Source organism: Chrysemys picta, chromosome 24, assembly GCF_011386835.1.
Source record: "Chrysemys picta bellii isolate R12L10 chromosome 24, ASM1138683v2, whole genome shotgun sequence".
NCBI classification, from domain to species: Eukaryota; Metazoa; Chordata; order Testudines; family Emydidae; genus Chrysemys; species Chrysemys picta.
Window position 1 is genome coordinate 6291337 of NC_088814.1, and position 26610 is coordinate 6317946.

A 26610-nucleotide genomic window follows, 5' to 3' on the forward strand; every position below is an offset into this window, starting at 1 on the left:
CCAGGATAGCCCTATTACTTTGCAATGTAGACACAGTCCCATTGGACTCGTGCTCTGGGAGTCCGCCAAAAGTATCCAACAATTCTATGGGCTGAATTTCTTTGTCATTTGGACAGTCAAGTTTTACCACACTACCACAAACCAAGGTCTAGAGCGGACACATTTTGGGAGAGTGCTAGAAAGTCTTGGATATCAGTGATTGGTCTTGGGCCCGCATAATGCTGTGTAGATACTGGACTGGAGCCCCAGGTTAGGATCCAGGGTTCAACAATTGCTAACCTGATGGTACAAACAAGTGTAGATGCTCAAGCCATAGGTTAACGAACCCAGGGTCTGCTCATTTGAGTTCTATTAATCATGGGCTTACACTGCAGTGTAGATATATCCACAGAGACCTCTGACAAAGGGAAGCCTAACGTTACTAAGGGGGAAAAGTAGAAAATAAAATAATTATAAACATTTCCAGCCTTTGTTTTGCATCATGAAGAAGCATAAAAAGACAGATCACCTTTAAACATAAAATAGTGAAGGGTTCAAACTCATTGAACTTGAACCCATAACCTCAAGTTCAAAACCAGGCTGAGAGTTGTGCAAGGAAAACTGTTCCTATATACGACTGCTCATGAGTCTGTGGTTTGAATCCAGTAGGGTGACCAGACAGCAAAAGGGAAAAATCTGGACAGGGGGTGGGGGGTAATAGGAGCCTCTATAAGAAAAAGACCCAAAAATCGGGACTATCCCTATAAAATCGGGACATCTGGTCACCCTAGAATCCAGCCCAAAATAGCTTGAGGGGGGATTTAGGGTTCCAATCCAGCCCAAAATGGCAGATGAGGATCCCAGATTCAAATCCAGCCCAGGATAGTGGCTGTGGGGTTGGGTTCGAATCCAGCCCCAGACAACAACTTGGGATCCCCTATATGCATGAGTAGGTTTGGGGCCCCAAGGAGCTGTCCGGGGCTGGATTCGAACCCGCCAACCCGGCAGGTACAGCCTCATCACGTGACTGCCAAGTTAGCTTCAGATCCCATGTTGTTACAATACTCTCCAGCTCTGAAGGGGGACAGAGTCAAAGTAACAGGGACTCTCTAGCCTTCCCCTTGGCCAACTCTACGGTCCTTTGGGAGGCCCTCAGGCAGCCAACCAATCAGAAGCCAGAGACGCCCTAAAGGAGCCAATCAGAACCTGGGGATGTAACCACGTCGGCTCCGTTTCACGCAGGCCGAATGTCCCGGATTTTGGTAGGCGGAGACTCATCCCGGAGAGCCAATAAGGAGAGCACGTTCCCTCCCCAGGAGGCAACAGGGCAGCGCACGTTGCGTCGCAGCGGCCAATGGGAGTGGAGGACGCGGAGGTACACGGCAAGGTGAGCGGCGGGGCGGGGCTTGCTCTCCTCTCTCGAAGGGCTGCAGCGCTGGAGCTCGAGTGGGGGGTTACCGTCCGCAGGTGGGGCGCCGAGCTGGGCTCGCTAGGGCGGCCGCCTTCTCCTCTGACCCCCGTGGCTTGGGCCCTTGAGGGGGGAGGCAGGAAGGGGGGCAGTTGAGGGGGGATGGGGCAATTGGGGAGGGATGAGGCAGGAAGGGGGCAGTTGGGGAGGGATGGGGCCATTGAGGGGGGAGGCAGGAAGGGGGGCAGTTGAGGGGGATGAGGTAGGAAGGGGGGCAGTTGAGGGGGAGGGGGGAGGGGCAATTGGGGGGATGGGGCAATTGAGGGGGGGTGAGGGGGGGAGGGGCCCTTTACTGATTTGCTGCACCCTCCCCCTTATTAGGGTGTGCCCTGATTATGACAATAGGTGTATTTTTAAAACGTAGTGACTAATAATAACGGTGTCTTTTAAAACTGGCATTGACAGGGAAAGCTGTACTGTAACTTGTTCACTGGTAAAGGTTCAACTTTAGGCTCCACCCCACCAGAATTCACCTCTACCTGCCAACAACTTGTCCTGGGCCCACTAGAGCTTTTAAATATGCTAGCTTTAAAACTTTATTCTACTCTAGGCAATCCCTTAGTTTATTCTTCCCAGCTTGGCCCTCATGTTGACTTTCCACAATTGGAGGTCACTGTCTCACTCCTGCTACTTCATCCGTGTGGTTCTCTCTTGGTTCTGAGGGACTGACTTAACCCTTCTGTCGGCATCCATTTACAGCCAGCCTTTTCTTTTAGTTTAGTTTCGGATTGAAAATCGGCAAAACCCTTTTGTGAGTCTGTGTCTGAAGGATCCCAAGTAAAACTATCACAAACTTTGGCAGAGAGAGACTGAGTTGTAATTGAAGGGAGAATCAGGGGAAGGAAGTAGGACAAGAATAAGGCACAGCAGCTAAATTTTTTTATATAGTTCTCCTGGGGAGTGTATGTTGATCTGATGAGCATTCTACTGTAAAAAGTAACATGGGTTTGGGTATGTGTTGTTCCTTTTCAATGTGCTTTTGCTTTCTTCTCACTAGATCAGTCAAAATGCAAACTCCAGTGGCTCTCCTTGCTTCTCCAGCTCTGGTAAGCAGCTGTTTGTTTGCGGAGGAGTAATGCCAGGAGGTGGGGATGCAGCTACCATGGAGAATGAAGGCATTTCTGTTTAGAGCTGTATTCAAAATGCTGTCCCAGACACCCTTCTACCTGGGATATATTATGGTGGATAACTTTCAGTCCAGACTCCTTGACTGGGGGAATCAAGGTCATCTGTGGTGTTGGTGAAGGGAGGGTGGATATCTTCGGTCTCAATAGGGTTGTATTATGCAAATCCAGAGGCTGAGAAGATGTCTATACCCTTAGCCACAATAGGTTAGTACACCTCCACTCTTGATAGGATTCCTTCCTAGTTATAAATCCCTCAGAGTGTACAACACTGGCTCAAAACTCAAATATAGTGGCACTAATTATACTTCAATTGTGTCTTGTCCTTAGATAATAGGTTATTGTTGGTCAACTAGCTTGAGTCCCTGAGACATTTGCTTTCAAATTTTCAGTGGAGTTGAGGGTGACTCTTAATTTCTTGTTCCTGACAAAAGCTGTTCAAAGACCTCGATAGATGACTGTAAACTGCCTTCAACTCTAAGGAATGCGGAGGTGTCCCATTATGAGTCAAATGTCTTTCTTTTACTTCAGTTCCGCTGCTGTTCCAGGGCTCTGGCAAGGCCGGTTTCCATATCTGTACTGAGCAGGCCTGAGACTCAGACTGTACAGGTAAGACTAAAGAAAATTGCCCCTACCTGCTATAATTGGGTCTCTGTTTCTAACATCTTGGGATGAAATGCCTCCTTGTTATCGGTAGCTCTGTCATTCATCACTAGCCAGATGTATGTGGGTTTGGACAATGAAGATACTGTTTGTCTTCAGTGCCTGGTTCAGGTTACCAGCTCGAATTGCTGGTGAAGCTGTACAGAGATTCGGGGGCGTGGGGGTATAAGAGACCTGTACATTACAGAATGGCTAGAGGTTGGAGTATTGCCCTACCAAGATTCTAGAGTGGCCTTTCAGCTGGACAAAGTTTGGATGCCCTTGCTGTACCTAGAATAGAGGATAAAATGTAGACAGACACTTAATAAATGTATTCAATTAAAATCATGTCACTATTTGGCTTCTTCTCCCTTCTCCCCACAGCCCTCTGGTGTTTCCCATCTACAGCTGGCTCACCGGGAGTTCCAAACAAGCACTACCTCTAGGGATATTGATACTGCTGCTAAGTTCATTGGTGCAGGTGCCGCCACAGTTGGGGTGGCTGGTTCAGGAGCAGGTATTGGAACCGTGTTTGGCAGCTTGATCATTGGCTATGCTAGGTAAGCAAGCCACTGGCTTCAACTTTACTTCTCTGTTCCAGCAGTCAGTTGTGTAGGCCCTTTTTGTAAACACTCAGTCTTAGATGTTACTTGTTTTGTAGGAAAAGGACATTGAGACTGATCATAGCAAATAGAAAAGTGGGAGGGGAGTAAGAAGGTGAATTTAGAATTGTAGTGTTTCAAACCACAAGGAACCATTTATAATGAGGATCTTGCATTTTCATAGCATCTTTTATCCACACACATCCCACAGGCTTTACACATTTAATTTCCAGTTAATACGTGCTAAGGAATCACTTTGCCCACCAGTAAAATGAAGGCACCTCTGGGGTAGAAAGTGACTTAGTTACGCTGCTAAACAGCTACACTACATAGTTTTAAGACAAGATATAAAGAATCATAGGCGCCAACTCCTGGAGCACCCATGGGGAAAAATTGATGGGTGCTCTGCACCCACCAGCAGCTCCCCGCCCAACTCACCTCCGCCTTCTCCCCTGAGCGTGCTGCATGCCTGCTTTTTCCCCCTAGCTCCCCTTCCCCAGCTCAGGGAAGAGGCAAGGCCAGGGCAGGGATTTGGGGAAGGGGTCCAATAGGGGCAGGGAGGGGGCAGAGTTGGGGCTGGACTTTGGGGAAGGGGTTGGAATGGGGCGGGGAAAGGGTGGAGTCGGGGCAGGGACGCGCGAGCACCCACTGGCGCCAGGGAAAGTTGGCGCCTATGTAAAAGTCAATCACTTCCTCACTCTTTCGACATGCTTACAACAACTCGGTAGAACTTCACAGCTGCCTACCGTCACATAGAGGGTGTAATCCCATTAATGCTTGGTAAGGGATTGCTGCCTGATAAAATAATTCAGTGGAGACCAACCTTCAGGGGCTTAGTGGATTGCACACAGACATGCTAAGAAGCCAGGGAAATACCTTGAACTACTTTGGCTTTCTCTCACTAATTTATTTGCTCCAACTTAATGCATGTGTGTTCTGAGCCTCCCAGTGCCATATCCACATTCATCTGTATCCACTGTTCTGTGGGATCCTGTCTTCAGGAGGCATAACCTTACCACTGAATCCAGTGGCTTGTGAGAGACCATCTTTAGCTCCTTGTGGAATAGATTTGTTGTTGGCTTTTCTGACACAGGAATCTATTTTTAATGTGTCCCTTACAGGAATCCCTCTCTCAAGCAGCAGCTCTTCTCCTACGCCATCCTGGGCTTTGCCCTGTCCGAGGCCATGGGACTCTTCTGTTTGATGGTGGCGTTCCTCATCCTGTTTGCTATGTGATAGCCTCTGGGCCAACCCATAGCTTCCATCACTCTGTGTCCTCTCCGGTTTGAGTCTGCCTCCTTCACCAGAGCGTTCCAGATTTATAATTAAACAAAAGCTTTTCTCCTAATAAACTGGTTTCAGACTCCTCCTTTCTCACACTCAATATGGCACAGTGCTGAGGCCTGGGATGTCCTTAGGGATTCATCTTCTGTGGTATACTGATAAAAGAAAGTAATTTTGTAGGATTTTTAAAGATGACCCAGAAGTGTAAGAATGGGAGGCTGGGGGAGAAGGTAGCTATTGTAAATAAAGTAGCAAGATGAGTAAAGTTGGCTGGTTGCCACTAAATGACTTGACTACCGTAATAGCAGGGCCATTGGAGCTGATCGCATTCACAAATACAATGGCCTTACACAAATCTGTGAAGATCTCAAAAGACAGAGCAGATGTTGCCATATTACAGTAGATAACTGCTTAAGCTGATATGAGACAGTACCATTTCCTCATATCAATATCTTAACTGTGGTGCCTTTCTTATGCAACATCTGAAACAGGCTGTCTTGAGAGTCTCAGAAGGAGAATTTGAGCATATCTGGTAGTAGTAGTTGAATGTGGGTAAGGTATCTTCCATCCTAGAAGAAGTTCCAACAACACATGCCTTATACATCTAACTTCCCTGTTGTGTTAGAGAAATGGGGTGGGCCAAAGGTCAGGGTTTAAAAGGGCTATCATCAACCAACCTTCCCTGGGTTCTTTGCATCAGCTTCTGGTAAGCAATAACATGTCAAGTGGTACCCATTAAGGTTATCTTTCCACTCAGCAAGGCTTTTGAAAATTCTGATGTGATGTCACTGATATTCAGACATGAATGCATGGCTTTTACTTCAACAGCTGTGCATGACTGACAGTGTTATAACAGAGAAAAGCACCAAGGCTCTAACATGTTCTAAATCAACTCATTTAAACTTCCTCTGGCATCTTAGTGGAAAGAAAATTGGAAGATCACAACTCTGTTGAAATCTTACCTGGTTCTGCTTCAGATAAATTAATTCTAAAATAACTGTTGGTAAATTAAAGCCCTCGTTGAAGTTCTAGTCATGATCTTTCCTGACAATGTGAATTTTAAAATGGATTGTACTAATAATTAGGGTGCTTTCTCATTCCTTATCTCTTGGAGTAGCCTTATGAGGCAAACAGTAACATGGAGTCAGAAGGAATCCCAAAACTCCCCTGTAGGAGTAAGAAAGTACCCTCAGGAGGAAGGGATTGTGTTGAAGAAAATGGCTTACTTGAATCTTGGAGGATTCCAGGTTGAAAGTTGTTGGCCAAATACACACACATGAATGTGTAAAGGACTATGCTATTTTAAGTAGGGTGACTTTTCTGCCCTGGTGTTTAGCCAGTTAGGGGCATTCCCATTGCACGGCTGGAACTGTTTTGTGTACATGGTCATGTGGTACCATAGCTAAGACTCTACAGTTGTGTTTCCTAGGCAACTGCTGTATTAAGTGAGCTAAAACTCACTTAATACAATGAGCCTTGTCCTGTATTTCCTATCTTACACAAGCCCAGTATCTATCTTTTCTGAGGAAAGTGATGTTTGGAGCAAGTATCTGGGTGGAGAGAGGTGGAATCTGGGCCAAATAACATTGTGTGAAATCCCAATAAAGAGGAAGGCAGGGGGGAAGGATTTGGAATGAATGTAACTTGTCCTAAGATAGGTAGCTGTTGTGAACTGTTCTGAGGATGTACATAATTCTGCTAGAGGCAATCACTGTGCATGGAGCAGGATCAACTACTTTTTAAATGAAAAGACTCTTGAGACCTAGATCCTCTAAGGTCTTTAGACACCTAACTCTTATTTCAATGGAGGTAAGGTGCATCAGTACCTCTGAGGATCTGGGCCTGACTGGTTTGTTTATAGGTGTGGTTTCTTAACATGCTTGACTTACCCCCACTTAAGGCTGGCCTTAAGCATAAATAAAGGAAGCAGCTATGTAGGACTCTCCAATCATCCCACGTGAGCCTGGCAGCTCCCTCTTTTCCTCTCTGGCAGTAGGAAAGATGGGAGTGGCAATAACACATCATTGGTACCTTTATCTTTTTCCATAGGGCCACTTAGGCCCTCGCGTGGAGGAGGGATTTGTATTAGGGGTCTCCCACATCTTGGTTGAGTACCCTTATCCACTAGGCTAAAGGGAAGGGGTAGGGACGGCTTTGTGGTCTGCAGCATGCAGGGGGTCAGACCAGATGATCATAATGGTCCCTTCTGACCTTAAAGTCTGAGTCTATAAGGGAGCACCTCCTCCTGGCTGTTTTGTTTGGGGCTCCACATGTGACTTAGGGGGCCAACACCTATCTTCCCCAGGTTCGAGACTCACTAGCAGGGTAGGCAGCTATCTCTGTGAGAGGGGTGGGGGTTTAGCACACACCCCTCTCGGCTTCTTCCTGTGGCTAGCTTAGGCAGCTTAGTCTCCTGTAAGGTGCCTCTGTGTCCCCATTCGTTGTATAGGGAGCCTAGGCACCTAACTCGGGCTTTGTGGATTGCAGTGCTATTCCTGTGATTTTTCTGGGTGCCTAAAAATTAGGCGTTGTGATGCTGAGCATCGTGGCTCATACGTCCCCGTGTGGATCCCATCCCCTTGAACCCATCTAAGGGTGATGCTTGCATTTATTGCAGTGTAGTTGTAGCGGCATCCCAGGATATTTGAGAGACCAGATGGGTGCGGTAATAAATTTCATTGGACCAACTTCTGTTGGTGAGAAAGGCAAGCTTTTGGTTTATGACAGACTTATATTGTCTCAATGATGCCTGCTTCACAGAGTCTGCCTGCCTGGTGAGTGCAGACTCTATCTATAAGGATAGACCTTAACACCAGCAAGTGGCTTGCTGGGGCCTCTGCATGCAATGTGCCTACTCTGAAGTGAGTTAGCTAGTTTAATCAGGCTCTTAGCCCGAAAACCTGTCCAGCTTTAGTACCCAGTTACAATGAAACAACTTGGGGTCAGATATTGTTGCTTGTTTTATCTGGCCTCTTCCAGTGTTAGAATTGTATCCATGAGGGAAAAAGTGATTAGCCAGTCAGCCATGAGTCAAGTGATGAGACAAGCACAGAGTAGAATTCCCATCAGCTGATTAGACTCTTTGATATTTCCCCATTTGTAATCTAAATGTCAAGTCTACCCTTAGCACTAGATGTCTGGAATAACTGGATCTTACAAGGGGATATCCTAGAACAGGGGCTGCTGTGGCAAATTGTCACGAGTCCTAAAGCTATGTACAACATACATAAGAACACAGCAGAGGTACTTTCATCTTAGGATAAACTGTTGGGGGGTCACCCCAGAGCAGGGGGTGCACAATGACCCCCCCCCAATCTACATTGCAGAGACCCAAGGACAGGTGAGTCTGCCTAATCCCAGCTCCCAAATTGTGAATATCAGCTCCTGATTGGGAGCCTCTTTCCTTTTTCTATGGTGAGGGTGTGTTGCGAGGGGGGGTGAGGGCTCCCCTTTCCTCTGCTGTAAATATTTGTACAGATGTTTCTAAACCTGTTTATTTTCTATGCACTTCTTTTATTTAAGGTGCCACTGCCAAGTCACCCGCCCCTCCCTGTTGGTATTATTGTAAATAAAAGGCCACACATTGCTTAAGGGTATGTTAAAGCATGGATTGCTGGGAGGTGTAGTCTCTCTGGGTTGCTCCTGTCTAGTAGAGAAATGAGTAACTGCAGACTGCACTTTGGCCTTCCCTGGCCTTTGTGACTCACTAAATGAATTTGAAATTACTTATATTTGACTTTTCCTGGCAGAGATCTCTTTTGCACTGATTTGTGGCTAACAACTTTTTTATTTTTCCAGGTCATTGATTTTCCTTTCTGTGCCCCCAGTAAAGTGACCTTGAAGAGGAATTATTGTTAGTCAATTGTGACTTCGTAGTATTGTTACCTCTTTTTGACCTAAGTGGTTAGCCAAAATTTGGGATCCTGTAAGTTGTTTCCATAAGGAGAAATTGATGATAGTTATTCCTTTGATGCAATACTGTTTATTTCCAAAAATGTACAAAGTCCTGTTTCCTTGAACACAGGAGGAATCAAACAGGAGATCGTTTCTTTGCTCACAGTTCCAAGCCTCTTTCAGTCAGCAATCAGCCCAACAAGTTCTCTCTCTAGGCTTTTTCTCAGGGGCTTGCACTGGCTGTATCCTTGGCTTTCTTGGCCAAGGCCTGCCACTGTGTCTGCTTTATTGCTTCTGCCTCTGTCTCAGGGCTGGTCTACACTAGAAAATTTAATTGACCCAGCTACATCGCTCAGGGGTGTGAAAAATCCACACTCCTGAATGATGTAGTTAAGCCGACCCAACCCACTGTGTAGACAGCGCTAGGTTGTTGGAAGAATTTGTCTGTTGCTTAGCTACCACCTCTCAGGGAGATGGGTTTACAACAGTGACAAGAAAACCCCTCCTTTCATTGTAGTGTCTACACTGATGTGCTACAGCTATGCCACTGTAGTGGTTTTAAGTGTAGACATAGCCTCACATGCACCCCATTCCCTTTCCCCTGTGAGTACCCAGCCCCTGCATTTGCTATATAAGTCCCTGGGAAACCCCTGAGCCTGCATGGCATAGCTTGCACTCAGCCTTGCCCTGTGGGTCTGTGTTTTGGGCTTTGGTCTCTAGTGTTTTGGCTGTTGCTAAACAAAGTGGCATTTAATTGCTCCCTCATTTACCTTGAATGGAAGGGTGGCTGTTACGCTGGGAAGTTTTAATGGGGTTTAACCTAACCCATAACTATTATTATTGTGTGAGGAAAGCTCACCAAATATTTCCAACTTGTAACTACTGCAAAGTATATACATTTGAGGTCATTTGTGGTTCAAGTTCTATATATTGATCCAAAAGAATGTAACTGTTAAATTCCAGCAGTAGGCTGAGTCCTGAGATGTATTCAAAGCTCTGTCACTGTCTTGCTGCCTGACCTCAGGTAAGATTTTCATGTCCCATGCCTCAATTTCCCATGTATTAGAGGAGTAGCCGTGTTAGTCTTTATCCACAAAAACAACGAGGAGTCCGGTGGCACCTTAAAGACTAACAGATTTATTTGGGCATAAGCTTTCGTGGGTAAAAAACCCACCTGAAGAAGTGGGTTTTTTACCCATGAAAGTTTATGCCCGAATAAATCTGTTCGTCTAGGTGCCACCGGACTCCTTGTTGTTTTTGTCAATCTCCCCTCTCTGTGAACTGAGCATGATAATGCTTTATATTTCAGAGAAGCTTTGAGGTTTAATTAATGTTTGTAAAGGGCTGTAAAATTCTAGGATGAGGCTAGGATCATTGCCTGCGGGAGTGGTGAAAACACAGCATGAGGGTAGCCGGGTGAGCTGACAGGACGGCATCATGGCAAGAGACCGACAAAACATTACTGAATGCACAGTCACTCTCAAAATTAGAGAGACATTCCAAGGTGGGTGAGGTAATACTTTTTATTGAAGAAGAGCTCTATGGGGCTCTAAAGCCTGTCTCTCTCACAAGTTTCAGAGTAGTAGCCGTGTTAGTCTGTATCCGCAAAAAGAACAGGAGCATATGCTCTAATAAATGTGTTAGTCTCTAAGGTGCCATAAGTACTCCTGTTCTCTCTCACAAGTTGGTCCAATAAAAAAATACTCCCGGACCCCCCTTGTCTCTCTAATATGCTGGGACCCACACGGATATCCCTACACTGCGTGCATTCAGGCTGTGATGCAATGTGATGACATAATGAATGCCATCACACTGATACATCATCACCCTCCACAAAAAGTATAGGCCGAGGACAAAGCTGTATGCAAAGGTCATGACACCCAGGCACCACCCTAGCTGCACAGAGCCTTGCAACGGCAAAGTCTTGCACCACCAGGCCACGCCCATTGCCTCCCGGGAATGAAAAGCAGGGCCCCCGTCCTCCTCCTCGCTACTGGGCGTCTCGTTGACTGGATCGACGCTCTAGTCCCAGGGAAGACTCTATGGTCGGCAACTCGTTGGTTGAGGGAGCGGGACGCTCTAGTGAAAGTCGTCTCTTTGGCAGGCAGCTCGGGAGCGACACTCTGCAGGTCGGAGGCGACTCCATGGTGGTGAGCGGAGTGCGGGCGGTGGCAGGAGAGCGGGGCGGGTGGACACTCTGGCCCGGACTCGGTGGTGGAGGAGCGGGGGGGCGGGCCGCTCTGGCCGGCGGACTCGCTGGTGTGGAGTCCCGGAAGCTGCGCTCTCCCGGGCTGGGCACGGGCAGCGGAGAATGGCGGAGAGTCCGGCAGCGGAGGAGGCGGCCGCGGCGGCGGTGCTGGCGGCCGCCACGAGCGGCGGGGTCCCGGCGGGCCCCGGGGGCGGCGGAGCGGGCGGCCCCGGCGTGTTCATCCCGGCCGAGCTGTGGGCGGCGGCCGGGTTCGGGGCCCCCCCGGCGGGGGCCGGAGTCCCGCCCGGGAGCGGCGGGGCCCCCCTCGCCGGGCTGCCCGCGGCCGCCGCCGCTGCGGCCGGGGCCGCGCTGCTCACTCACTCCGCCTTCTGGGACCCCACGGTGAGCGGCGACTGGGACAGCGAGAGGCCGAGCCCGGCCTGCCTGCTGCGGATCAAACGGTGAGCGAGCCGCCGTTCCCCGGCCCTTCCGCCTCCCCTGGAGCGGGTCTCGGCCTGCCGGCTGCGGATCGAGCCGGGGACCCCAGCCCCACGGGCCTGCCCGCCCTGGGGGGTCTGTAACTACAGCCCCCGCCTTCCCCGGGTGCCTGCCCCGGGATCGCGCCCCCCAAACCCCGGGGCCCCCGGTGGGGAATCCCCCGTTGGCCCAGAGTCTTCCCTGCTCCACGCTCCGGGCCCAGCCAGCACCCCCCAGCATCCAATGATCCCCCCCCTCCCCAGTGCCGCAGTCATTTCTCTTCCTGCCGGCCTCCCCCGCCCCGCGTTGCTGGGATAGCCAGGGGCTTCCTTGGCGAAATCCCCTCTGAGTCAATGCCCTGTCCTGGTGATAGCTAGTTGTTCTGGTCTGGATTTCCCCCTAGGGTGACCAGCCAGCAAGTGGGAAAAATCAGGACAGGAGATGGGGGGTAATAGGAGCCTATATAAGAAAAAGACCCCAAAATCGGGACTGTCCCTATAAAATCGGGACATCTGGTCACCCTATTTTCCCCCCCCCTCGAAAAGAGCCGGTTATCTGTGCTTGGGGCCTCCCCCCTCCCTCTAAAATGAATACAAATCCTTTCCTGACCCCTCGTGATCTCTTCCAGCTTCTTACTCTTTGAGCCCATGGTTTTGGTCTTTGCATTACCAACACACACTGTCCCCTCTGCCTGTGTATGTGGAGTGGGCCCTAACCACCTGGATAGCCTATACCACATGGATGTCATCAGCATTTGTGCTAGGAACAGGACGAACTCGTCCATGTTGTTCTACTCTATGGCCTGAAGCCACCTATTGAGACACCTATATATCCTAGGGTACCGGATGCATTTCTTCATGCTCCAGCACTTTATAGCTTTCCACAGTGGAGTGTGGGGCTACCTCACTCATCACCCCTTTGGTCTTGTCCCCAGAGGTATCTGCAGATCCCTAGGTTTTAGTAGGCTTCCCCAGTGTTAGGAGAACATTCTGTGCATCAAAATCCCTTAGATTCCCTCTGGCTTTGTTGACACCGTTTACTCTCAGCTGACAGCTGCTGCTCTAGAGCCAGCACGCTAATGCCACTTTGTATTTATAAAGCACTTTTCAGCCAGAAGGATCCCAAAGTGATTTGCAGACTGTATACATGTAAGATTACGGATCCGCTTCTCGGGTGGAATGTGATCGCTGTTCTCCATGTGCAGCAATGCTGTACAGCACCGGCAATGAAGCATCCCATGGGCACATGAAACTTCCAGGGAAATGTCGTAGACAGAATAAATTATCCACCACTGAAATTTGGCAATTCATACAAGTCAGCAGCTTCTTGCTAAAACTGCCACCGGCTATTTCATTTATCATTTTAAAGGGGGAATTAACAGAAAATTCCCCCTCTGTCCCCACCTGGTTAAACCATTCTTGCTGCTACCAGTGGCTAGGAAAATATGACATCATACAACTCAACAGAGCATATATTTTGCCTCTTCCATGCAAGGATCTCAAAGCCCATACATTGAATTCAGCCTCACAACTGCATTTTTACAGGTGCATACAAGGGAGGCAAAGTGACTTCTCCGAGGTTAACAATGAAGCTGTGTCAGAGACGAGAGTAGCGTTCTGATCTCCTGATTCTGTCCTGTGCATTCGATACAAGATGATGCCTCACCTGACCAAAACTGCCTCTACTTAATCTATTGTGTCGGCTGTCTGCCAATGAGTGATCTGAAACCCAATGTCTCTGTGCATCTGCAAATTCGGAGTTAGATCAGTAGGGGAATGGGTTTCTTTTTTGTGTTCCTAGATTGAATTTTATAAGGCGTTCATGACTGGCCCCACCCATCACCCTATTCTTTCATTTGCCTGAGTGGTGCTAATTGATCAATTCAGCTGTTCCTTGTCTAACTGCAGTATTGTAAAAGGATTGCTCACATTAGGTCTGGCATGCTGATGAACTTTAAAACAATATGTTGTTTTGTTATAAATACTGGCGTTATGTCAATAGATTCTTCCTCTTCCTTCATCACAAATATCACTGCTTGCCAAATGATTGCATATCCTTGTTCTGCTGCCGGTTACAAAACTCCTATAACTTCACCATAAGATGGTACAAACTATGTTTCCAGTCTAAATGGATGAAAGCACTAACTTAATAATATTTTGTAAGAAAATTAGGTTCTCCTGTCACTTCAGAAGTTTCATCTGCTTAGTCATACTGCTGAAACTTCAGCTCAGTTCAGTTTTCTTTACAAACAGGAAGGCTTTTTGAAAATCCTTTTGTGGCTGTGTGCAACTCAGGTCAACACTGGGAGGAGCTCTTCCTCTGTTAGAGGTGGAGTGCCGCTGTGTGTCCCCAACTCGCAATGAGTCATATCTGATTCCATCTCTCTTTTGTTATATATTTTGAGAGTGTGTGCACTCCTTACCTCCTACAGCTCTTCTTCTGGATAAGCTTATCCAGAGAACAATGAAGCAGCAACAAAATTTAAAAAAAAAATGCTTTCAAAGTAACAGGTTTACTTCTTAAAATACACCCCTTTGCACTGTGTGTGTCTGTCTCACTCTGTTCTGTTCCTTGGATTGGGCTGGACCCTGAGGGAGAAAATGGCTAATTCCTGTTTTCTTTGTGCAGGGATATCATGTCCATTTATAAGGAACCACCCCCTGGAATGTTTGTTGTGCCTGATCCCCATGATATGACTAAGGTAAGTGAATATCCCGAACTGATCCAACTCTCCCCTTCTGTGTATCTTGTTTTGCTGGCTACTTTAAGATTTAGTCCATATAAGGCTTGTCCGTATCATCTTTGGGGGGGAAGAGTCTCATAGAGCATCCTCAAAAGGTTGTAAAAGAATAAAGTAGCTTAAATTTTCCTGGGGACAGTGGGAAGGGGCTGTGTTTAAAACTGGAAGAGGCTTTCAAGGAAGCTGGCTTTGTGAAGTGATAAACTGTGGCTCTGCAGATAAATCCAGTAGAACCTCCATGGCCATGTGACTTGGTAAAGCACCAATCCTGCTGGTTTCGTGCTGCCAACGCTTGAAAACAATCAGTGGAAATGTCTGAGGAACAGCTGACCCCACTGTGAGCTATTGGATATGGGAAGCTGGGGATGGTAAATGTGGTAGTCAGGTGGCATCAGAAACTTCAGATGAGTGACCCTATTGGCCATGATTCACACCCAAGCTGATGCAGAGAGATGTAACTTGCACTCCCTGTGCTAGCCTGCATAACTGTGCCCCAGTGGAGGTGTTTTGGGGAGAAGCCTGTCCATGTAGTTTCTGCTAAGTGTCACACTGCAGTCAGGATACCCTAGTAAGCTTGCAGACAATGGCTGCTGACTGGATGCATTTGATGCGGTGCATCTCCCAGCCTCCGTGTGACATCCACTCTTTGGGCTGCACTGGTTTCCTGGGAGGCTCATAGTGGAGGAGAAGTTGCTGCCTCTTTTCCTGTTGCTGCAAGCTTTTCCCACCTCTCCAACAAAGTTTCCACTTCCAGGTTCCACCAGCACTAACCATTGGCTGAATTGAGGCCTTTGGGTTTTAAGATACTGCAAGGGAATATTTCTTTGAGAGAATTCCTATATACAAGAATACTCCATATACTCAGTATTTTAATCATAACTTTGGCCCGACTTGATGCTGGAAGCTGAAGATACACACACGTTTTCCAACTATGCGTTATATCATTGACCATGTCCTAAAGCGTCTTAGTATTGGCATCCTCTTGCAAATTATGAGGAGTTTAAAAGCATTTAAAATTGATCAAGTGATCACATTTGAAAAAGCACGGAAGGAAATAATCTTGCTCAACTAATAGCCTCGGGGGAGTAGTTTCACCTGTATGCGATCAGGATTTTCAGAGGTAACTTTACGGTGAGGAGAGAATGTGCTCCTAACCATAGGTCCTGGCTGAGGAAAGTTAGTGATCCGTTTAAGTACAAATCAGTGCAGTATCTTCAAACCAAGCAAAATCCTCTTGCTGGCGGAAATTCAGAAGTTGGAAAATAAAGTGTTGGGGATGGAAATAGGCGGTGAATATTATTTTTTCTTGTTAATTGTTTTTTAAATCCTTTAACTTTTGAAAAGTCGAGCTCTTCCGATGAAGTACTGTTTATTCTGCGTTTGGCTGTGCAGACATGGAGTGGATGTATGTGCAAGTGTGCGAGGCGTGCGGCTGCCGCGGCCCCTTTGTTTAAAAAAAAAAAAGGCTACGTAGGCACGCATCGCGCACAGGTGTGGCAAAGAAATGTGTAGCAGTGGCTCAGGGAATGAGTGAGTCTGGCAGGGAGGGGAAAGACTGGACCGTGTATGACGTGCTTGTGGGAGAAGCCTGTGCGTGAGCTCTGTGACGGGATTTCTTGCACTTGTTCGGTTTTGTTGAGTATTTCACCGTGCTGCGCAATTTTGAAGTGGTGCGCAAGATGGGCTTTTGTTTTGCAGATTCATGCATTGATCACAGGCCCATTTGACACGCCTTATGAAGGGGGTTTCTTCTTGTTCCTGTTTCGCTGTCCTCCAGATTATCCCATCCACCCACCAAGGGTCAAACTGATGACAACAGGGAATAACACAGTGAGGTTTAACCCCAACTTCTACCGCAATGGGAAAGTCTGCCTGAGTATTCTAGGGTAAGAGGAGACTTCAGCTGTTTCAAGGGGAAGCCAGGAGTTTGCTGCAGGCAGATCTCTGCAGTGTGTCTCCCTCTTTGCATATTTAGGTCCCAATCCTGCAGTGACATCTGCCTGCACAGTTCCTGCATGAAGTCACTTGTACAATGGAGGCCTTAAAGCTGCCAAAATGTAGTAAAATACGACTCTGACTTTCTTTGAACCTACAAAAGCCAGGCCTGAAATTCTGTTCTCTCACGCCATTGTGCCTAAGGTAGCACAGCACTCATCTCATCTCCCAGTCCCACCATAGAGTTTTGGCCTGAACTTTGCATTTCTTCTGCTTTTGCGGTTTGAAGGCCGACCCTTATCGTTGTTTGAATGTAGATTTTTTTTTTTTGTGGTTTTAATTTCCCGTGTGTGTGTGGTTTTTAAAAAGAAAATAGAAATTAAAAAAATAAAAAGCCACTAAGAACTCCCTGGAAAGCTGTTTAACTGCTTCTCTGCTTCCGCCTGTTCTTGGCGCAAAACCATGAGTAGTATAATTATTTTAAGTCCCCACTAGAGCACTGCCTATTCAAACAGCGGTTTTACAAACTTAGGCTCCAATTCTGCAGCTGCTTAATTTTAAGCATGTGAACAGTCCCATTAGCTTCAATTGGACTACTGTGCTTAAAGAACCTGTATTGATGGTCCCAATCCTGCAAACGCATCATCCCGTCCCGGACATGTTAACGATGTAAGGGCATGATCTTGAGCACAGCTCGGCGTGACACCAGAGCAAGCTGCAGATGCTCATTGTCTGTCAGGGTTGGGGTCTAAATTAGAGCAAATACAGAACAACGGTTTAAGGAAGGAAGATGATTGATGTGAAGGGAGGGGGTGGGTTTGAAGCGAGAGGCACTTGACCACCTCAAGCTCTTGGGACGTGCATCAAACTGAAAGGCAGGGGGAGGTGGAGGCAAAGGGAGCAGTAAAAATGAAAGGGTTTAGAAAGTATCTCATGTGCCAGGTGCATCCCTCTTTTGAAATGCTGCCATTCCAGTGGGGGGGAAAGGATCTATAGCAAAAGGGTTAAGGGCGGCCAATGCAGAATCTTTTCTTTTTTTTCTAGCAATGTCCCTCTGCATAAAGGGGTGTGCACCCCGCATGTGGAATAACACAGTGAGGTTTAACCCCAACTTCTACCGCAATGGGAAAGTCTGCCTGAGTATTCTAACTCTAACACTAATTTCACCCATAACAGCTTCTGAACACTGCAGATCATTGGGGGCTCTTTTGGGCTCCATGTTTTTCTTGTCCACTTCCCCTTCTGGATAGTCCCCGCTTAGCTTTTTCTGATTTTCTAAACTGGGGTTTGTTGACTTGGAGAGTGGTAATGGTGAAAGGGGAGGTCACTGAGTCATATTGTAGGTCTTGTGTTTAAATACGTTCCTGTGTTTATGATGTTTCAGCACTTGGACTGGTCCTGCTTGGAGCCCAGCACAGAGTATCTCTTCAGTCCTCATCTCCATACAGTCTCTGATGACTGAGAACCCCTATCACAACGAACCTGGCTTTGAGCAGGTAACAGCTCTGATTCTGAGCACGGTTTACTCCAGTTCTGAAATGACTTGACTCCTGTGTTTTCTCCCCCCGCCCGCTCCCCCACTCCAACTGTGAATTCCCTTTTGCAGAGAGACAATTAGTCATCCCGAGGCTATGCAAGTCTTTGGTGTTAGATACTAGCGATGGTAACTGAAGTGTATACTTCTGGGCAAAAGGGAGTGTTATCTAGTAGTTCGAGAACGGGGAGATTCCTACTTTCTGTTTCATTCTTTGCTGCTGAGTTGCTGTGACCTTGAGTAAATCCGTTAACTGCGCCAAGCCCCAATTTACTCCACATTAAAATGGATATGATACTACCTGACTTGCAGAAGAGCTCAAATGTTTGTAATTCCTTTTGAGATTTTTATGGTGGACTGTCCTGTCAGTGCTAATGGTCACCTGGCTTAAATACACAGAGCATGGGTTAAAAAAGTGTTAGCACTCATGCCACAAAGCCAATGCCACGGATCCCATTTTAATTTACATTATAAGTAAGGGAGTGGAATTAACTGGAAACGTACAGGAATCTGATTATATCTGCAGGGGCTTTTTCTAGTTCTGTCAATCTCTGCTGAAAGTAAATGGCTTCCCTGGGAGGTATTGTTATGTCATACGTGAACTAAACTGCTCAGGTTATCCTGGCCTTCAGTCCTGGAGAGAGAGACTGTTGTGCTGGCTTTAGCGGAGTTGATCCATCTCCTCTGCTACCCGAATTCCGTGGAATCTCTTCCCAGCTTTTCAGCATAAACTAGATCACTGTACTTGGAGCAGGCAGATCTGAGGAGAGTTCGCTGGGGAGTGTGAAATCCTTCTGGCCCGAGGGGAAGGGATAATAGCCATTCGCACCACACTGGACTCAGTGGAGCAATTTACGTTTACAGGAGAGGCACCCTGGGGATAGTAAGAACTATAACGAGTGCATTCGGCATGAGACCATCCGAGTAGCTGTGTGCGACATGCTGGAAGGAAAGTGTCCCTGTCCTGAGCCTTTACGGTAGGTAATGGGGATAAGGAGTGGCCCCACCTTGCTCTGAACAGTCAGGGTCCGCTTTAACTGGGCGCTTCTATATGCTTCGTGTTCACTTGCTGAGTCGCTGTTAGGGGCTGGATCTCTGTTGAAGGGGCAGTGTCATACGTTGGAACTCTTCTCTGGGTGTTTCTGAACTCCTGAGTTCCAGTCCTAGCTGAGTCAGCGTGGGCACCGCTAAACCCCTCTGTTCCCGTTCCCATATTGTAAAGGGGGATGATGTGTCCCTGTCTTGCACGGGTGGATGGCTAATTGTTCCTGATGTGTATCGAATATAATATTTATACAGCCCCTGTACTTGTTCCCTGCCCTGCTTTTGTCTCACTATACATCCAGTTGCTATGTGACCTCCTCTCCTGCACACTCTTGTTCCTGTATGGTGTGATTCAGTCAGGGTAGTGACACAAGTTAATGCAAACCCCATGTGGCTGAGGTTCCGCTGAGCAGCGGAATGGTTGCCTCAGTTGCCAGGGCAGATATTTTTTTGAACGCTTGGATCATCTTCGTAAATGTTTAAGGCATTTTAAGGAGTGTTGTGGATTAGATGAATGACAGGTTTGCTTAACTGAATGGAGTCTCACGTGGCCACGAGGCGATGAGTCCATTGCTTAAATGCTCGCTCATCCTGCATTGACCATGTGCTCTTTTGTGGCGTTCCAGGGGTGTTATGGAGAAGTCTTTCATGGAATACTTTGACTTCTACGAGGGTGCGTGCAAAGAGAGGCTTCACCTCCAAGGACAGACAATGCAGGTAAGCAGCTGGCAACCCTCCTTTCCATGCTACGACTTCATTAGAAGGGCACAGTTTAATGACCTGTTAGGTTGTAAGAAATGAAAGTGGTGATATGCCAACTATGTGGTGTAAAGTCATGTCTGCTTGCTGAGATGGGGCCACAGCTCTTTTTTATCCTGGCTACCTTGGCTGAAGGAGGTAATCAGCTTGCCTCTAGACATGGCTAATTTAGGAGGGAGGAGAATGGGAGTTCGCTGAAGGGTAGAATTTCTTAAATTCTCTCCAGACATGTGCGTTGATTTCGCATCTGCCGTGAAATAAGGCTATGAGAAATTCCTATTGTTGTTTGTGTTAGGGGGAAAAACAGTGTACTAAGGCCTGGTCCATACTAACCCCCCACTTCGAACTAAGGTACGCAAATTCAGCTACGTTATTAACGTAGCTGAATTCGAAGTACCTTAGTTCGAACTTACCGCGGGTCCAGACACGGCAGGCAGGCTCCCCCGTCGATGCCGCGTATTCCTCTCGCCGAGCTGGAGTACCAGCGTTGACGGCAAGCACTTCCGGGATTGATCTGGGATCGATTTATCGCGTCTAGACAAGACGCGATAAATCGATCCCAGAAGATCGATTGCTTACCTCCGAGTCCGGCGGTAAGTGTAGACCTACCCTAAGTGTCTGCTTAATTCTCTCTCTGTTAGTGCCAATTGTACTTCATTTGAAAGTTTCCTCTGAAAGCCAGAAAGGGGGGGGGGGGAGGGGAGAATACACCAGCTTAAATGTGCTTGTATTTCCTCTTCATGTGGATCAGGGCCATACAGGTAGTATTGGATGCGGGCCACATATGTGGCCGACAATGATAAATAGGTTGAGAACCACTGGTCTATCCTCTGACTCATGCTAAGAGAATAGGAAATTACCACCACCGCTTGGACAATGGTGTGATTCCAGTAGGGCAGTTCCTATGTCCCTATCAAAGGTTTAGCTAGCTGGTATTTTTTCTGCTGGTTCTGGCTATTTTGGGTACTTTAGAGGAAATCCTAAAACTCCTGCGATGCTGCTAATCTCTTCTTAAGAGCCCCATCGCTATGTTACTTAGTAATTATGCAATACAATCCTGAGAAGTGGGGGAGAGGTTTCTTCCCGCTCTCCAATCCGGAGAACCAGCTAGTAACTCTTGTAATTTTTATCTGCGGTAGCCTAAGTGAGGAATCAAAGGTGCTTTGCTGAGGCCCGGTCCCTTGAGGTGCCGAGTGCCTTCAATTTCCATTGATTTCGCTGACCCAGTACAAGCCACTGAGCTTTTCCTAGCACTGCTCCTGAACCACTCATCAGAAAAGAACCCTGTTTTTTTTTTCCTTACTGCTGATTGCGAAGATATTTCGGTATGAATAGAACAGAAGAAGCTTCTAATCTCATTAAAAGATATCACCATTGATGAAAGAGGGAGGTGGTTCATTTTACAACCTAATTTCTACCCATGCCCTTTATTGTCAACAAACAGCCCCATAATCCATAAAATTAGAGCACCCACAATGCTTGACAAAAGCAGACCGCTTGTGTTTGGACTGAATCGTGCCACCAGGCAACACTGTCCGACTCTCATCAGTTGGAATCTTTAGTACAGCGACTAGAGGCTGTATTGTAAAAACCACATGACTTGCGGGGTTATCCGGGAATGGCGCCGATCACATTCTACGGTCATAACTGCTGTAGCTGCAAGGAGCAGAGGTTCAATTTATCACTGTAGCACCCAGGAACCCCATTGTGCTAGGCGCTGTACACACACAGTGCTGGTCTTACAGTGGTAGCGATTGCTGTGTTCCTATCCCCAACCGTCATAAATTGTAGCATAGACACTTCATTGGATGAACCGTAGATAAAAGAATGAACGGTGTGAAAACGAAGCCATTCCAAAATGTTGGGGGTCAGTGTCGTCGTCAGCTTCCCCACGTGAGCATAATGTTTGGGGAAGAAGCTGGCTTTTCAGTTTTGGAGTCTAACGTCCTCTTATTGATCCCAGAGCAGGTACAGCATGGGCAGTGCAAGCTTCCTCCCAATCGCTCTGCCAATGTGGTCCTGTCAGGGTGTGCGAGTAGGAGCTAAATCTCTCTTGCCTGTTTGCTGCTGTGAGTGACTGTAGGCAAGTCTGGTCACTTGTGTGCCTCAGTTACACCATCTGTAAAATGGGGATAATGATACTTGCCTTCCTTTAAAAAGCCTCTATGCGAGGTGTTAGTAACTAAGTCCGTAGTCTTTCCTACTGAGACTGTCACTCCCTCCTGCCTGAGACCAATTCATCAGTTCTTTGAAACTCTGGTTCAAATCCAACTAGTGTCCACTCAACCCTTCATCTGGCTGTGGAAGGTAAACTAAGTTTCCCTCAAGTTTATTTTGCCTGGGTTTTTCAGATGAGCGTTTAAAAGAGCCAAGGTCCCATATGTTCTGCACTGACACCGACAAGCCCCTAACACGCTTGGCAAAGAGAGGTTTCACCAGTGTCTTTGGCCAAAATGTCTCTTCTTGCCATGCAGTTGTCTGCTCAGTTGCTGTGGCCTGCCCTCGCGGTGGGTGTATTTCATAGATGCCGCGTAGAGTGTGATGTACTTTGGCACCGTACAAGTGTGTCTCTAAATCTTGCATGTTCCCCCCCCCAGGATCCTTTTGGTGAGAAACGAGGCCACTTTGACTATCAGTCCCTATTAATCCGTTTGCAAGGTATTCGGCTGAAGGTGCAAGAGAAACACCAGCAGGAGAATGTAGAAATAGACTCTGACAGCAGCTCCTCGGAGACAGAGACGGACACTCAAGGGAGCTCCAAGGCTTAGAGGTCTCTCGCTAAGTGAGAAACCCAATCCTGGGGATGGTTCTGTCTTCGAACTCTAGAATTACCCCTGACAGACTTGAGAACCAAGCCAATCCCAGAGTGGCTAGAGCTGGAAGAGGTCTTCTGTCTCCTTTAATGCGCTGGTGGATACCAAACAAGAGGACTTCATGGTAGACAAAGCCAAGCTTGTGACAGGCTACTCTAAAAGGTACTTCCTATGCTAGAAAGCTGGAGCATGTGGCATCAGGTTATTTTGGAAACACCTACACTGGGTGGCTTTTTTTTTTTTTCTTTATTGGATTAAAACAATGAGATGTAGAATGCAAGTCCGTTTTACAGCTTTTCTGTTCTTAAATAGCCAGTATGTGCCCTTCCCTCTGGCCATGCTGAATTCCCAAGGACCAGAGCTGTGGGAGCACTTGAGTGGAGCCCATAATACTAAGGGGCCCACTTGCTGCTTACCCAGGGTTAACTTCTGTCTGGGGAGAGGTGGAGCACAGGTGCTCTGCATATGCCCATCTACCCACGGATGTCTCTTCTAGACAGACCAAAGATAAACAGGGTGGAGTCTAGGCTTCTTTCTGAAAGCTTCATCCAGTCCCTGGGTGGCTTTTGCTGGCTGGACTTTAGGTGGAAGAGGGGGGAGAAATGGATGCAAGCCGTAAAAGCCTATAAATCAAGAGCAGATGCTTTTACCCTGGAAACATTGGAGAGAAAATCACTCGTTCTTTTAAAACACCCCCCCCGCCCCCCCCCCCACACACACCGAGGTTTGGTTTGGTTTTTTTTATGATCTTGATTGGAGTTGACATGTTCTACTTTGGCTCTTCTAAATGGAAGTGCTGTTTGCTTTCAGCCCCTGAAGTCAGTGTTTTGATTTTTCTTTTTCTACTAATATTTTGATCCAGGACAAATTAAATGCTAGGATAAGGGACGTTTATAAGCAGGAAGCCATCTTCTGATGGAGTTCTACAGAGAAGGGGAGGAGTGAATGTCAATAACAGCAGAACATTCCCTTGCCAAACTTGGCCAGTGGTAAAACTAGTTCTTAAAGCTTTGATCGTTCTAACAGCAGAGTCTCACTTTGAGCAATTCATACCTCTTGGGCAGGTGTCGTCTGGCTGCACGTGCCATTACATCAAGGATGTATTTAAAGTAAGGGGTGTGGAGATGAAACATACCCAGATCAAGCAGGCAGATAAATAGGCTTGATTGATTTTATTTTGTTACCACCAAACTGGGTGGTAAAATGCTCCCCAGATGAAGGGCTTAATCTTGTTTTACAAGAGCATTGATTAAAAGTTGAGCACATACTATGGTGCATCAACCTTCCCCACACCCCCCCCAATAATTCCTTTGCAGTAATCCTTTCTCCGATTTAGTGTGGCATGGAAAGACACTCCAGGCCAGGTAACTTTGTTCTAAAAAAAATTGTCTTTTTGTAGATCGAATTGCAGTTGTTTTCAATGTCCCATGTGTTGGTGAATTATTTTCAATACAGATTGTTTATGTAGAATATCAACTATTATAAATTTTCAGAAGCCTGCCTCCTGCTACTTAAGTAGCCTTGAGAAGTTGAAAGATGGAAACATTCCTGAATTCAAGGTGCCATTTAACAACTCAACTTTTTTTCCCCCCCCTCAAACAAAATCTCACCTTGGGTCTGTCATTGGTATGGGTTAGAATAGAATCCTATCTTCTCTGAAGGGAAACTTGCATCGGACACCCCAGATGGAAGTAAATACAGCAGTATATTCCTTGATATAAGGTTTCATGGAGGCATATCAGTATGAGAAGTCATGAGCTGTGCTACTGTGATGCCTGTTTAATCCCATTGTAAATTTCACTGTTTCCATAAATCAATAGTATCCCCACTTTAAAATGGGTTAGAGCTGGGCCTCTAATGCCTTCATAAGGCAGATCTGGTTCAGAAATATGTATGTGGTGCATGTGGCATTACCATCCACACACACACACAATGCCTTACTGTGGACACCATTCACCTAAGCATGTGGCTGTAAACGTATTAGTTTTATAGCGCTGTTACCCATCCTGCTGTTTCTGAATGTTTCCATTTCAAAGTGACAATCCTCAATGACTGCTCTAGGCAGACATGTTTTAGTGACAGAATTTTAGACCTAATGATTTGAAAATATATGCACAAGAGTCACTATAAAACACCTTGTTTATATACAATTGTACATAAGATTTTTTTTTTGTGCAATAAAGTTTGTTTTGGCAGAATCTAGACTATTGTATTTTTCATGGGGAAGTGACTTGAGCTCACCGTAGCTTCCTAAAACACTTCAGCAGAGCTGGGATGCTGGTGGGGACAGTGTCTCCACAGCTGATAAAAGCTTCCAGTGGAATTTACCCTTTAAGGAGGTAGAATCACTCCAGTGTTCTAGTTTAGATCACACTGATGGTAAAGGTTGCTGATTGGTACAAGTTGAAGGAAATCTAATGTATAATTTTGACCAATTAAATGGATAAACCTAGGGACTTTTTTAAACAACTTTATTTAAAGTTAAAATGTCCTACTTCAAGTAATACAACAGCAAAGGGAGAATATGTACACAGCTCAGTGTTTTCCTCTTAACAGTCAGGGTATTGCCTCCTTTGCTTCCTCGGGAGTGATTTCCTGAGAGTAAAGTTCTGTAAAGAGAGCAGGCAGCCAGTACTGAGGTTCCCCTGGAGCTTGTGTGTCAAGCCAGGCCATGCCTTCCTTCAGCAGGTGTTCCTGTCAAAACAGACCAAGCTCTCAGAAGCTGAACGGAGAAAACAAGGATCTGCAAAAAAGGGCTCACGCAAGTGTGCAAGAACCTCTTCTAGAGGCAGGAGAAGGAAGAGTCCCGTGACTCAAGTTAGCACTAGACTGGGCTTCCTTTGCCCCACACAGTCTAGCTGCTTGTAGTTCAGACAACTGTGATATCACCACCTCCGCGACTGGAAGTGTTCTCACCCGCTACAAATATTTAAAGGGCAAGTGGCTATCCTGACTGCAGAATCACTTCACTTACTGCATTGGGTGGGGACAGATGGAGAATGGAGGTAGCTGTAGTGAAGATTTTATGTTCAACGTGTCTTCTACAACCATGGAAGCAAAGCCAGAGCTGGTGAGTAAATTTTACAGAACTAAGGAAGGTGCAGCCCCAATCCCAAGGCAAGAAATGAGGGTGGCAGGAGTGAAGTGTGTACAGACTTCACAGCAGCAAAGGCATGGACCTGTCATTAAGAGGATTCTACCTCACATCCTGGCTACACTAAGTCCTACAGGGTGAAGAACCCATTTACTTTCTCCCTGGTTCCGTCTTGCAGACTAGATGGGATTGAACTGTTTTTACTGTTTCCTACCATTATGGTGGATCTGGTAGTGTAAATGTAACCATAATCCTACTACAATGGCATTTAATCCAACCACACCAGGTCTACATACATACCAGCACGTGCTTGGCACGTTCCATCTCCCACTTTAAACTGGACTTGATCTCGCTGACAGTTACATACCCCTTTTTCTGAAATAAGGGAAGAAAAATGTGTTTTGCAGGACAATGATTTCAGGGCACAGTTAAAGCTCTTTACTAGCTGCTAATGAGCAGGACTTAATATCAGAGTTCATGTTTTGGAAAGTCTACTTGCCTACATGTTCATATCTTTACAAGCTGAGACCTTAGGTTCTTGCTCACATTCGAATTTACACTCTTCATACCATCTATTCCTTATCCATGGAGCCTGCCCTAGTGTCTCAAGGGTACCCTATGGCCCCTTACGGGTAGCTTATACTAAAGAATCTCTTGCCACAATACCTCGGCCAGCTGCAAAACCACTGTGTGATCCATGTTCAGTTCAGCTGGTACAGACTGGATCAGATATGTCCCTCCGACAGGAATAATCCCAAAGCCACTGCCCAGAACTTTCAGCTTCTTGATAGCTCGGAGGAGATCGTCCCTGAAGAGGTGGTGGGAGTGAATATAAGACTTTAAAAGAAAAGCTTTTGCTCTTCAGTTGAACCGGACACTAAGTGATGTAGTAAATAAGGGACAACAGCTGTACAAGTGGCAAAGTTAAGGTCTGAAATGCAGAGGCCAACCCTGCATGTTAAGTGGCTACAGTAATTTCTTCTCATGCTAAGCATCTCTGAAAAGTCAGCTGTTTGTTTAATTTTTCATTCAT

The 26610-nt window shown here is 46.7% G+C and overlaps 3 protein-coding genes across 10 annotated transcripts in view; 2 read left to right on the forward strand and 1 right to left on the reverse strand.

Annotated features, from left to right (window-relative positions):
• The window catches only part of SNF8 (SNF8 subunit of ESCRT-II), a 71309-nt gene that overhangs the window by 36217 nt on the left and 8482 nt on the right, over positions 1 to 26610 (reverse strand). For 4 of the 5 annotated variants that reach the window (XM_005301907.4, XM_065577694.1, XM_065577695.1 and 1 more), the window contains 3 exons: positions 26244 to 26385; positions 25878 to 25952; positions 24938 to 25177 (listed from right to left, as the gene is read on the reverse strand). The exons of the other annotated variant lie outside the window; for it this stretch is intronic. In XM_005301907.4, the coding sequence (XP_005301964.1) occupies positions 25040 to 25177; positions 25878 to 25952; positions 26244 to 26385 (355 nt within the window). In that variant the 3' untranslated portion in view covers positions 24938 to 25039. Of the gene's footprint in view, positions 1 to 24937; positions 25178 to 25877; positions 25953 to 26243; positions 26386 to 26610 lie in introns of those variants that run through there. 5 annotated transcript variants of the gene reach the window in all.
• Positions 1212 to 5167, forward strand: LOC135977320 (ATP synthase F(0) complex subunit C1, mitochondrial-like). 2 transcript variants are annotated; one of them, XM_065577594.1, is made up of 5 exons: positions 1212 to 1366; positions 2445 to 2493; positions 3103 to 3180; positions 3598 to 3773; positions 4937 to 5167. In XM_065577594.1, the coding sequence occupies exons 1-5, from the start codon at positions 1227 to 1229 to the stop codon at positions 5049 to 5051; spliced, it is 558 nt and encodes a 185-aa protein (XP_065433666.1). In that variant the 5' UTR covers positions 1212 to 1226; the 3' UTR covers positions 5052 to 5167. The 2 variants fall into 2 exon arrangements, with proteins under 2 accessions (XP_065433666.1, XP_065433667.1); XM_065577595.1 differs by having other exon boundaries at positions 1319 to 1446.
• Positions 10938 to 24678, forward strand: LOC135972133 (ubiquitin-conjugating enzyme E2 Z-like). Of its 3 annotated transcripts, none has more exons than XM_065577690.1 (7): positions 10938 to 11143; positions 14287 to 14359; positions 16097 to 16284; positions 17718 to 17829; positions 18732 to 18844; positions 19538 to 19628; positions 22268 to 24678. In XM_065577690.1, the coding sequence occupies exons 1-7, from the start codon at positions 10953 to 10955 to the stop codon at positions 22436 to 22438; spliced, it is 939 nt and encodes a 312-aa protein (XP_065433762.1). In that variant the 5' UTR covers positions 10938 to 10952; the 3' UTR covers positions 22439 to 24678. The 3 variants fall into 3 exon arrangements, with proteins under 3 accessions (XP_065433762.1, XP_065433763.1, XP_065433761.1); XM_065577691.1 differs by having other exon boundaries at positions 10938 to 11122; XM_065577689.1 differs by lacking the exon at positions 10938 to 11143 and adding an exon at positions 11231 to 11642.